This window comes from Syngnathoides biaculeatus, chromosome 3 (genome assembly GCF_019802595.1).
Source record: "Syngnathoides biaculeatus isolate LvHL_M chromosome 3, ASM1980259v1, whole genome shotgun sequence".
Taxonomy (NCBI): Eukaryota; Metazoa; Chordata; class Actinopteri; order Syngnathiformes; family Syngnathidae; genus Syngnathoides; species Syngnathoides biaculeatus.
Genome location: NC_084642.1, coordinates 10,689,369 through 10,703,285, shown reverse-complemented (window position 1 = coordinate 10,703,285; position 13,917 = coordinate 10,689,369). Strand labels below are relative to the sequence as shown.

General features: G+C 42.7%; 1 protein-coding gene across 1 annotated transcript in view; it reads left to right on the top strand.

Moving 5' to 3' along the window:
- Window positions 1–292: 292 nt before the first annotated feature.
- spon1a (spondin 1a) overlaps window positions 293–13,917 on the top strand; it is a 71,705-nt gene continuing 58,080 nt past the window's right edge. Inside the window, exons 1-3 of the mRNA XM_061814221.1 lie at window positions 293–643; window positions 1,668–1,774; window positions 8,311–8,444. Of these exons, the coding sequence (XP_061670205.1) occupies window positions 412–643; window positions 1,668–1,774; window positions 8,311–8,444 (473 nt within the window). The 5' untranslated portion in view covers window positions 293–411. The remainder of the gene's footprint in view (window positions 644–1,667; window positions 1,775–8,310; window positions 8,445–13,917) is intronic.

Below are 13,917 nucleotides of genomic sequence, written 5' to 3'. Positions count from 1 at the left end.
CTAGTCTGAATAGTTTGTGTGCGTGCAGCAGTGGCATTGTGACACGCACACGCACGCGCACGAGTTCAGCATGTCAAACGCATTGGCTCCTTTGTGGGGAACGTTTGTCTTCGCTGGCTGGTTGGTCAACAGCTGTGGCCGTGAAAACAGCCGCGCAACGCTCATTTCCACGGACGCGCTTCTCCTCTTTCCACTCTCGCCAAACGTCTCCAGTGTGCGCGTCTCCCTCGGAGAGTGCACATCGTCGCACCCCATCCGCTCCTCGCCTTCTGCCGCACACCAAGCATGGGTCCAGCCTCCTAGCAGACACCACTTCGTTCACATTTTTGTGGGACTGAGAACCGGTCTTTGTTGGAAGTTTGTTTCCCCGCTCCCTTCTTTCCAACCTCCCGAGTTGCCCGAGGTTTTGGGATGGCATCGCGCATTCTGCGCCCACGACTCACGCTCCTGCTGTGGCTGATCTCCACGGCGGCGTGCAACACGTTTATGTCCACCGAGGAGCCTTCTGACACGGGCGCCAAGTCGGACGGCTACTGCAGCCGCATCCTGCGGGCTCAGAGCGCCCGGAGGGACGGCAACACCGAGTTCAGGCTTCGCGTGGAAGGGGATCCCGAGAGCTACCAGCCGGGGAGCACCTACAGAGGTTAGTGCGACAGGACGACATCCTGCAAGTGCTTATGTCAGAAGTAAGATTAAAAAACGAAATTACATATTTCATACAATTGATTTTTCTGAAAAATAACAATACAGGTACAAAGGAAAATGGCATTGATTACAAAGTACTAAGCTCATAAGATGAAACGAGTCATGCAATGATTTACATTTGAAAAATATGCAGTAATAAAACAAGATTATATTTATTAATGAATCACCATTTGAGCTGGTTGTAGTTTTGTTATTGCTATGATTTATTAACATTTTTTTTTGCAATGCAGATTCTGCAATGTTTCTATTCATGTCTTGTTGTTTTTGTCTTCTTTTTTTTAATTTTTACAATTTATATTCATTAACCCTTTTGGGGATGGAGTTTGCTGAAAATTGTGATCACGGGCAACACACTCGGGTGTTCCAGTGCCATGCTCAAGGGCACCTTGGGAATACTCTAAAGCAAATTGACCTCTCTGTATTGCAGCTCGAAATCCCCAAAATCAGCTGGGATCATGTATGCCCACAATCTCCAATTCTGCAAACGTCCATGAGACAGTGCCACTGATTTTTGTCAAAGTGCATCCTGGGTGGTCCGCAAGCAAGTTTTGAACTTGTAACCTTCCGTCTCATTTGACAACTTTCACTTTCATGCTAGTTCTCACTCATTTCTCCCCACTCCATTGTTTTTCTTAAAATGTCAATTTGAAACATACCATCTTTCTTCATTTTTAAAGAACATGTTATAGAGTAAGAATTAAGACACGTTGATTCCTTGATTCCATTGTTATGCTGCAGTTCAGTAATAATCCAGAGAAAACCATATATCATATAAAACATCACCTTGCATCTCTGATCCATCCTGAAAATCTGAAACATAATTGGAAGATGCAGTTTAAGATTAGACAGTCAGCACGGTGCAGCTGGATTACGTTCAGGCGGTTGCGGCGTTTCAATAAATGTCTAAATCTCCATTTCTTGCCGACTTACGCTTTGTGCTTCTTCGGTTTACCTCCATCCAGTGACTCTTTTTGCGAGCAACCCCTCCTACTTCAGAGGCTTCACCCTCATCGCCCTGAAGGAGGGAGCAGTGGGAGACAAGGAGGACGACTACATTGGAAATTTCCAGGTGAGCTAAAATGCTCGGTTAGGATCGTCAGGGAAAAAAATCCCATTAACGAAGACACGCGGTTCACACATGTACTGTGCGGTTCTGGAAATAGGAGGAACATATAGAAGTAGTCTTCCGTGCAGTTTAATGTACACTCAAAGGAGCTGGCGCATCCATCTTAAGGAAGAAGAGAGAAAGAAGAGAGACAGCAGGGTGCTTTTTAAAACACCTGACGGGGGTTAAGGGTCCAAAATAATGTCATGCAATGCAAGCAGGAGATTAAAGGAGAATATTGGTTGATGGTCTGAGAAATTATCCTCATGGAGTATGCCCTAGTGACTTTAATTGGACCTTATTAATTTCACCACATGAATTTAAAATGAGATTATGCTTTATTAAGTTCACGTGCACACTTAAATAAAATGCAAGAGCTGTGTTAACATTTCTGCCCAAGGTTTTGATATACATTATTATAACGGTTTGTTTAGTAGTTTGCATTACTGTCTAAAACAAGGGTGTCAAACTCATTTTTTTTTGCGGGCCACGTTGTTGTTCTGGTTTCCCTCAGTGGGCCGTTATGACTGTGGAGCAAAAATGTTTAATCATCTCATCATATTTACATCATCAATTTATGAACTAGTTTTGGAATCAGAAATCAAGGGTAATGTGTTTTTCAACTATTCACGTTTGGTAACACAAAAATGCTTGTAGTATCTCAACTTTATCATTTATGATATATGAGAATTTGAAATTTTGGTACCGATTTTTACATGAATCATGGGAATTCACACTCCAGATTTGGCTTCACGGGCCACATCAAATCCTGTGGCGGGCCAAATCTGGCCCCCGGGCCTTGAGTTTGACACCATCGTCTAAGCGCACTTTATCAAACTTTAGGTCTGTTTCTAATATTTGGCGCCTCTCTTGTCGTCAGTAAATGAGGTAACCAATGTTCTTCCTCTGGAATAAATAATGCATCACTGCAACCACAACAGCATATTTGCTGTTCAATAACTCTTACTGTGTCAATCAAAATTGATCTCTGAAGAGGCCGCTTCTGCCGAGACTCATTAGCGCTTTCAGGTGTACCTAATGCAGCGACCGTTGAGTGTGGAAACCAAAGTGTGTGCAAGGATATCGAAAAAAATAGAACACATGGAACTGGTTTTAGCTGAAGCAAAGCTGCCTATCATGCAGCGTCTTTGTAATCTCGGTTAAAAACATAATTAGAGACAACCACATGTTTTTGCGCTGAGCATGAAATCATTGTTTAGTTAGACAAGACAGATTTAGCAACATATTGAAAACTCTTCTTTTTTTTAATTTATTGAATCTGCAGATCTATCTGTTGTCCATAGTGACCACATGTACTAGAGTTACACTGTTCTGCGGCGGCGCTCGCTGCGGACTTGGCCCCCAAATTTGAAGGACATAAAAAGCAGAAAATTCTATTTTTGCTCCGCAGACTCCTAACATCGCGCCGCAGGGATTCTTTCTATTCTCTTACATCCCAGCCAGAAGTTGTTGCTTGATGTGAGAGGATGCTAAAAGTTATTGTGGAACACATTAACATGGGCACAAAGGGACATGCGGTGGCCCAAAGCGGACAAAAGACATTGTGTTGGCAAGCATTGGATTATAAAAGGTGTGAGTTGTCATACGTCACGCTCCAAATGTCACATTGACAGTCAGTATTGAGTAACAATGTGTCATGTCGATTACTTTGCTGAATCTACAATGTAGACATCAACTAAACTGCAAGCTTCCCCCGTGATGGTTGTTTACCCTGCTAGTTATATCATTTCAATCAAAGTTGTGCTTTAAACCCAAACAATATCATCAAAATGATAACAAAGCATCTCGAGATCCAACGAACCACCAAACTAAACAACAACACCCTCAGTACGAAATGGGTAGGACCAAGCTGTGCTTAATTGATTTCATTTTCTGTAATCATGAATAAAAACCCTATACAACAAAAATGAACCTGCACCTCTCTCATCTCTAAAATGTGCCTTCCCTTGAGTGACTTCACATTTCCCCTCTTTGTTATTTTATCTCTCAAACGCTCTGCAGAAAAAGAGTCAGGGGTCTTCACAGTTAAAAGAACAGAACACGAACGGTGCATCAGACACATATAGACGGACAATATAGCAATACCCACAGGCTTCCTGTCTGTCAAAAAGACCAATATTAGTCAGCATTACTGCAATTTATTTACAGTATTTATGTGTTTCCTTCGTTTGGCTTGATGACTATTAAGGCCTCCAGTGGCCAATTCACACACACCAAAAGGAATTGCAATGAATTACTCATGATGTTTAATTCTTTCTCCATCCATTTTCTTCGTTGCTTATCCTCACGAGGGTCGTGGGGAGTGCTGGAGCCTATCCCAGCTGTCAAGGGGCAGGAGGCGGGATACACCCTGAACTGGTTTGCCAGCCAATCGCAGGGCACATAGAGACAAACAGCCGCACTCACAATCACGCCTCGGGGTAATTTAGAACGTCCCATTAATGTTGCATGTTTTTGGGATGTGGGAGGAAACCGTAGTGCCCGGAAGCAACCCATGCAGGAATGGGGAGACCATGCAAACTCCACACAGGCGGGTACGGGATTGAACCCGGGACCTCAGAACTGTGAGGCCAACGCTTTACCAGCTGTTTTACCGTGCCGTGTTTAATTCTTTATGTTCTATTAAATTATTGTTATTACTATACGATTTCAAACATATGTAGTAAAATCAAGTGCTATTCCAATACATTCATATCTTATCTCCAGGCGTTTGTTTTGGAAAACGTTAAAAAGAAAATATATTTTGATGACTTTTTTGGGGGATAATCTTATAAATTCAATGCAGCGATTTTGAAAACTACGATGACATACTGGACATAAGCGATGTTAGGCCCCCCACCCGTAAATCTTTTGACTGGCCACGGCCCCTGGCAACCCATGGCGCACCACTGCAGGTGAGCACATTGACAGGCTGTCTTCATCCAGACGTCTGTTGCACCCGCAATAAAAATAAACTGTCAAAACACTGCTGTCAAAAAACACGGTGCACCGTATTCCTCCATTGTCACCGTCTCACTTAACCTTTTTGTATTTTAGGCCTTTTGTGAACGCCGCACACATCTTCCCCTATTGTACACACATTTAATTCCTCTATTCTCCCATTCGTACACGGGCGGGCAGGCATCCAGCTGGGGAGGAAAAGTGAAAAGCTCCAACACAAGATGTTACTTGACGCACAGCTCATTGGAAATCTCAAAGAGCCCCATCGCGTCATCGTCTCAGGATAGCGTCTGACTTCCACGAGAAGCGGTTCTATCCAACGCTCAGCGACCAGCGTGGTGTGCATGTTAGAATGGCTAAAACCGGTGGGCGGTATCTCGTGAGACGAATACTTCTGGTGAAATACGGGGGTGAGGGTGGGGGCGTCAGGCGGGGGGAGTGGGGGGAGTGTAGGGTGCCTTGGTTAGTGTGAGAGAGGAGCAGAGTTGGAGACAACATACAGCCTCACGAGGCTTTAGTGCAGCATGGAATGATGCGACGTTAGCATAATAGCATGACAGAATCTTTCATTTTATCTGTGATTGCAAAATCTTTCCGGGAGGAGGTTGTAGACAAAGAAGGGTCAAAGGTTAGAAATCGGTTGCTTCTTTTTGTGTAGGCTTTGTTTAATTGAGGGTTAACTACCCACGAGGCTTCATCCATTTTAACATCCAGTCAGGTCACCAGAGAATTCCTGGAAGAAACCATGGATATATAGGGGCGGGGGAGGGGGGGCGGGGTGGGTAATCTCACACACACGCACTCCTGCCTGGGTGCATCTGATTAGTAGAGCCGTTTTCACATACTGGATGTTCGTGTGAGCAATCAAGTCTGTGCGCATTTTTGCACATGCAAACCTCGAGTAAATCAGGCCCTAAGTGAGGAGAGACAATATGTCCTCCTTTTCTCAAAAAGTTCTTCCCGGTGTGGTACCAGGAATATGTCCTTACATAGATGCGAGTCCTCTATGTATGCAAACAGATATACACACACTCACATCGCGTATAGCAGTATACACAATAAAATGTACTCCCTGGTGTGGTTTGAATAGTATTTCCTCACAGTGATACACGTCCACTATGTGAACACGTGTGCACACACGCTCACTAAACCTTGTACCATCCGTTTTCCAGGTGGAATCATTCATAACGTTGAACTGACAAAGAGAATTCCCTGCTGACAGCTTCATGGCGAGAGGAAGTCCTTGCTTTTACTATCCTGACGTTGGCTCTTTTCTTAAAAAAAAAAAAAAAATTGTGGCCTGCAGTCAATATTGGCATTCACGCTTTTCTATTATTGTATGGTGTTATAATGCGTGTTATGAGGTGCATATCGAGATTTGTTCATCAGTTTGTGTCAGACTGTCTTTTTTTTATTTTTTAAATGAAGATACAGTGAAGAAAATAAGTATTTCAACACCCTGCTATATTGCAAGTTCTCCCACTTAAACATCATGGAGGGGTCTGAAATTTTCATCGTAGGTGCATGTCCACTGTGCGAGAGATCTATCTATAAAGAAAAATCCAGAAATCACAATGTATGATTTTTTTTAATGATTAATTTGTGTGATACAGCTGCAAATAAGTATTTGAACACCGGAGAAATCCCAATGGGACAACTTGCAATATAGCAATACAATCAGGAAGACTCAAACTTGTAACATGGCCAACACCAAAGCGCTGTCCAAAGACACCAGAGACAAAATTGTACAACTCCACACGGCTGGAAAGGGCTACGGAGAAACTGCCAAGCAGCTTGGTGAAAAAAGGTCCACTGTTGGAGCAATCATTAGAAAATGGAAGAAGCTAAACATGACGGTCAATCTCAATCGGAGTGGAGCCACGTGCGAGATATCACCTCGTGAGGTCTCAATGATTCTTAGAAAGATGATGAATCAGCCCAGGACTACACGACAGGCCTTGGGAAATGACCTGAAAAGAGCTGAGACCACCGTTTTCAAGGGGACAGACTGTTGGTAAGACACTAAGATGTCATGGTTTGAAATCATGCATGGCACGGAAGGTGCCCCTGCTTAAACCAGCACATGTCAAGTTTGCCAATGATCATTTGGATGATAGAGAGGAGTCATGGGAGAAAGTTTTGTGGTTGGATGAGACCAAAATTGAACTTTTTGGTCATAATTCCACTAACAGTGTTTGGAGGAAGACAAATGATGAGTTCTAACAAAGAACACCATCCCTACTGTGAAGCATGGGTGGTAGCACCATGCTTTGGGGGTGTTTTTCTGCACATGGGACAGGGCGACTCCACTGTATTAAGGTGAGGATGAATGCGGCCATGAGATTTTGGGGAACAACCTCTTTCCCTCAGTCAGAGCATTGAAGATAGGTCGTGGCTGGGTCTTTCAACATGACAATGACCCGAAGTACACAGGCAGGAAGACCAAGGAGTGGCTTCGTAAGAAGCATGTCAAGGTTCTGGCGTGGCCTAGCCAGTCTCCAGACCTAAACCCAATATAAAATCTTTGAAGGGAGGTGATACTCCATCTTTCTCAGCGACAGCCCAGAAACGTGTCTGATCTAGAGAAGATCTGCGTGGAGGAACGGGCCAAAATCCCTCCTGCAGTGTGTGCAAAACTGGTGAACAACTACAGGAAACGTTTGACCTCTGTAATTGCAAACAAAGGCTACTGTACCAAATATTAACATTGGTTTTCTCAGGTCTTATTTGCAGCTGTATCACACAAATAAATCGTTAAAAAAATCATACATTGTGATTTCTGGATTTTTCTTTTTAGATGATCTCTCTCACAGTGGACATGCACCTACGATGAAAATTTCAGACCCCTCCATGATTTCTAAGTGGTAGAACTTGCAATATAGCAGGCTGTTCAAATACCTATTTTCTTCACTGTAAGTCAATAATGTGATGATTGAAAATGCATGAGTCTATTTTCTGATCAATATTTGCAATTCAATTAACTTTATTTCATCTATAAAATCTATTTAGGCTCTGCAGGTGATTTCCACTGAGTCCAGCCAGCATGAACAACATGTCAACAGTCTAAAATCTTGAAGCATCACACATCTGTATTCTCATTATTCCCAGCACACCCAATCATTGCCACATGCATGGCAGCTTGACTTCATTCTTGAAGTTTGAAGTCTATTAAAAAATGAATGAAAATGTTTCACTTCATGACCGCACTGGTTTTAGTGATTAAAATTTGAGAATTTGTGATATGAAAAACCTTTTAGAAGCCTGATGTACAGTTGATGGAACTTGACTGAAGAGTGTTAATGTGCTGCATCTTCTGTACAGGCCATCCCTTCTAGCGGGAAAAAAAGTTATTATTTCAAGATGATTAAAGCATTATTTAATTCGGACAGGTCACCTCCATGTAAACGAACTATTTGAATGACTCCAGTGGCATCCTTTCGAAGGCTGAAATTAAACGTACAACTATTGCAAATGCATTCAAGGCCAAGTCTTAATAATATTTTCAGCTAATATACTATATGTGTGTCTTATTTCGACAGATAATCGATGAAGAGGAAACTCAGTTTATGATCAACTGCCCGCCTGCAGTGACAGAGGGAACACCTCGGCGACGCACCAGCATCCAGGTGTTCTGGACTGCGCCCCCTAGCGGCTCTGGCTGCATATTCCTCAAGTATGTGTTAATTTTCAACTCTACTCAGAGCACCTAAAAAATACTAAAACAGAGAGGAGCATGATTAGTCTCTATTAACATGTATGAGGGCCTGCATGACATTACGTGCGATAAATGCAGGATGAAAGTTGAATGTAAACAAACAACTGCAAATTTTCTAGAAGCCCCTTAGTTCGTCTGTTGGCATTTAACAAACATACAAAAGGAATTGTTTTGATTTCCTGTCCCATCGCATAACTTAACTTTAATTCGACGGCAGTCCATATCACCTCTGGGATGTATTTTTCACCAAGAGAATGGCCAGTTCCATGTAGTGGTGGAGCACCATGCGGTTATAGCATCATCGAGAAATGTCAAAAGTCCAATAGATATCCTCTGAAAAAGAAAACAAAAACTGAAAAAAATCATGTCAAAAATTCTGTTATAGTGCAAAGGGCTTAACGTGACCCAAAAAGAATCCATCCATTCATTATCCAAGCCGCTTATCCTCACAAGGGTGACGGGAAAGCTGGAGCCTGTCCCAGTTAGCTTCGGGCAAAAGGCAGACTGCACCCTGAACTTTTCGCCAGTCAGTCGCAGGGTAGATATCGACACCACCAACGAGTGGGAAACGATCCCACGCTGACCGCACCAAAGCCAGGCGTGTGTACCACTCCACCATCAGTGACTCCCAAAAAGAAAAAAATTGTGGAAATACAAATAAAGGAGAAAGTACTACTCTGTGATAAACGGGGTGCAAGTTCACATCCAAACACAATAAGCACTGATCTTCTCTCCCAAACAACACCAAGGGTTAAACACTTGAAATTGAGGTTAAAAACACACCAAAGCATGTGCAGGTTTTATGATTTCAAATATTAACACAAACATGGATATAAGGTGTAGATATAAAGAGAATAACAATAGCACATCTTGCTAACTTTTCATAACGTTTTGGCTTCAATTAAAAGTTTCCTCCCACATCCCAAAAACCTCCAGAAGATAGCTGGGACCCTTGTGAGGATAAGCGGCTCAGAACATGGATGGATAAAAGTCAATGTTCCGTCATTTAGTGTAAAAAAAATATAGTGTGACCATGATTTGCGTAGCACTTTTTGGCCAACAGTCAAACGTCGCTTCAACTTTACCAACTTTAGTCCCGTTCCGCATTTTGAGTTCATATCTTTTCTCCCTCCCGAACTGCAGTCTATGATGTGCATGCGATGCGACTGCTCATTTCTTACTTGCAGTGGGCGTATTTATCTTGACCTTTTACCAACAGTAAAGTTGATGGGGCCTTCAAATTACGTTATCGTCTGAAGTGCCTTTTTTTGGGCAAACATAGAGGACATTGTCCTTTTTGGTGGTCTTCTGGTTCTGATACCTTTCTCAGGAGAAGACCGCTGTAATGTTGGGTGACTTCAAATTGTATGCTTTGTGTAATTTTATGTAATTTAATTTTCTGCACTCGTCGTGCTGCCCCTCCTCCCTCCCCCTTTGTAATAACGTGGAGGGCTTGATGGCTGTGTTCTAATACATTATCATTACATGGCATGATAAGTGTTCTTTCCTACTCTTGTTTTTAAGAGGTTGTTCAGGTCATAATCGTGAAAGTAGGCCAAAGATATTGGTTCGTATTCATATTATATTGCATCATGTCAATACCTCCGCCGAGCTCAAAAGCAAATGTCATGTTTTGATTTCCAAATCTATGCATCACGTTTTCATGACATTCAAACATCTTTCTACATCTTACTTTCTTTCCAAACAGCACTCTGTTACCATGCACTCAGAACCGCTCATAGGTTTTTTTTTCCCGCTGTTTTTCCTAAAAGGAATTAATTTTCACTTTTTAAAATTCACTGTGAAATCATGAGCAAAGCCACATAATAATAATCCATTCCATTTTCTTTGCCGCTTATCCTCACGAGGGTTGTGGGGCGTGCTGGAGCCTATCCCAGCTGTCAACGGGCAGGAGGTGGGGTACACCCTGAACTGGTTGCCAGCCAATCGCAGGGCACATGGAGCCTGACAACAGGGGCACTCACAATCACACCAAGGGGCAATTTGGACTGTCCAATTAATGTTGCATGTTTTTGGGATGTGGGAGGACAAGGGGGTGCCCGGAGAAAACCCACACAGGTTCGGGAAAAACATGCAAACTCCACACAGGCGGGGCCGGGATTGAACCAGGGACCTCGGAACTGTGAGGCCAACCCTTCACCATCTGATCCACCGTGTCGCCCAATAATAATCATATTTGCTCATTTTCTAAAGTCACCCCACAATGTTTTCCCCCGGACTTTTCACTCGTCAAAGAATCGATCACCTTTTCAAGTTCAGGTTCAAACTCTCTACTATGAGCGTACATTGGGAAGACTCGGTAATAATTGCGTTTCATTACACGGCTTTCTTACAGTATGAGCAGAGTGAAATGCATACTGTCATTTTCTTTCCCACTTGGCCTCTGAAGCTATTCATTAACCTGTATTGGTTTTACGGTTGATTGACACCAATAAATGCCTCCATTGTGTGCCTTCCGGGCTCCGCGCGGAAACAATGTTATTCATGTTCAGCCGCAGACAGATCATGGCAGATATCATTTCATTAATACAGGACCTTGGGGAAATATTAGGGAAGGGAGGTTTGCTAAACCATTGCAGAAAGCTGAAAAACATCTTTTCTCTGATCGATGAATTGCATCCCCGGTATCGCTTCTCAAAGAACGAACAGGTTTTTTTTTTTTTTGTTTGTAATAAATTGGGCTTGCAACACATCAATCCATCAATTGGAGAGTTGAGGGCAGGCAACACCCCGGACTGGTCGCGAGACAGTCACAGGACAGTTGTGAGGATTGTGCGGAGTGGAATCTGATCCTGCATCAGATTCACTTAAGTCATGTCAATGAATCACTCCACTCCTCATGACCAGTCCAAACACATCTCATCATCGATCATTTTAATCTTCGTCTTTCTACTCGTCTTTTGATTTCACCTCTATAGGCCTTGTCACTATTCTCTCACAGGACTCGAAGAGTGCAGCCTTAAAGGATATACTCAAAATGAAGACAGAATAGCAGAGCCCTGCCATTGGGGAGGGAAAGTGGGGGAGCGTGAAAAACGAACCGTTCAAAAAGAGATACCTCTGGAAATCATAATTACAGGCTGGCAGTGGATATTTATCACGACTTCTTCCCTCACCTGCAAATGTCAAAATGAAGGTTGTTGTGTGCCTCGAGGCTGCAACAAAACAAAAGTTTTCATAAAGTCGTATTGATCGAAGAGGCAACTCATGTAACATCCTAACAAGTGCAGGCTTTTTTTTTTTTTTTTTTTTTTTTTTTTAGTATGAGAGCTATTTAAAGAGAAGAGATGTTCAGATTAACTGCAAACTACGGTGGATGGACAGACAAAGGCAGTCAACAAAGACATACTGGAAGATTGAAATTCCTCAGCCAGGGTTGATCGATTATGGTCTGAAAAACAACTAAAAGTTGAGCAGAAATTGGAAAGTTTTTTTCCATCACATTGTGACGAGTATACATATGTTTTTTCGCTACAACAAATGATAGTCCGTTAAAAAATGTTCACGTTATGCACATGTAATGTAAAACTTTTCCGATATAAATACACAGATTAATGAAGACTGGTGAAAACAAACAAACAAATATAGTAGTTGCTCATATATTTGGAGGTTATGTTGCAAAAGCCCCTCTGCAAAGTAATGATCATATTTCTAGTTTATTATTCACAGTATGCTGTATATATATTAAAATTTTGTACAGAATACCAATGCAAAATATGCATGTGAGGTGCGAGTATATAATTCTGTCCACTTGAGGTCACTGGGATCACATTCTTCACTGTAGCATCTGTGACTTTGAGTGATTATTACGTTAAAATCGGCTCAGGATAGCGCTGGCTCTTAAGAGTTCCACATTGTTACTCGACATATATTGCAGCAATCAGAATGAATGATTCTGCTTATGACATGCTTATGACATGATTTTTTTTTTTTTTAATCACCGTTCATTCAATAATGTGACTGAAAGTGCAAAGACAGCTGCGTCAAACCATGATTACTTGTGGAAGGATAAAACACTTCCAAACGGATAGGTGAAATAAAGTTAACTAACAGTGTTTTTATTTTATGGCGGCACTGTGGATCAGCTGGAAAGCGTTGGCCTCACAGTTCTGAGGTCCCAGTTTCAATCCCGGACCCGCCTGTGTGGAGTTTGGATGTTCTTCCCGTGCCTGCGTGGGTTTTCTCCGGGCACGCTGGTTTCCTCCCACATTCCAAAAACATGCAAAATTAATTGGACACTCTAAATTGCCCCGAGGTGTGATTGTGAGTGTGGCTGTTTGTCTCAATGTGCCCTGGGATTGGCTGGTACCCATTTCAGTGTGTGCCCTGCCTCCTGCCCGTTGACAGCGTGTAGGCTCCAGCACTCCCCGTCACCCTCGTGAGGATAAGCGGTGAAGAAAATGGATGGATGTTTACATAAATGTGAAGTTGTGTACTGTGAGCCAGTGCTGCTTGACAGGAGATACATTTCGCTTAATCTTCTTTTTTAAGTCTGATATGATCCCTAACTGCGGCATGGTGGTCCAAGTGCATTCACAATTGTGAGGACCGGGGTTCAAATCCCGGCCCTGCCAGTGTGGAGTTTGTACAGTATGTTCTCTCTGTGCCTAAGTGGGTTTTCTCCGGGCACTGCAGTTACCTCCCACATCCCAAAAACGTGTGTTCACTGGAGACTCTAAATTGCCCCTAGGTGTGATTGTGAGTGGGACTCTTGTCTGTCTCCATCTGCCCTGTAATTGGCTGGCAACCAGTTCACGGTGTACCCCGCCTCCTGCCCGATGATAGCTGGGATTGGCTCCAGCACTCCCATGACCCTTGTGAAGTGAAATGGCTCTGAAAATGGATGGATAGCTGGATGGATGATCCCTAACTTGAGAAAATCTTGATCTTTCCTCCCATCTCATGCTTATTGCTGCATGAGTCGGCATAATGGTCTGTGGAGAAAAAAACCATCATCACAAAATTTCTCCAATAGCCAAAATCCATTATATAAACTTTGTCTTACGCACCATTTAAAAATCCGCAACACAGTGAAACCGCCCAAAATTAACTGCGATATGCTGAGCAGCGAGTCTAATAATTGCAATTATTGCAGGTTATATTACAAGTAGGTTGGCCCAAGAGGGCAGCAAATACAGTGCTTATTTTTCTTACGATTCCGCTTCTGAGCGGAGCCTCACATCAATCAATTTAAATGTAAGTTGTCATTATAAAAACAACATATGTCCTTGAAATTAGAAGTATGTGTGTTGAAAGCTCCCGTGACTCACAAGTTGCTCCTCCCAAGTGGTTTTACTGCAATATAATTGACGGGCAGTTGCTGTCCTTCCAATGGAAAGATTGAGTGTGGCGGTTTGCTTGGACTTAAGGTTGCTTCTTGATGATAGGGTCGGACTAAGATGCTTATTCT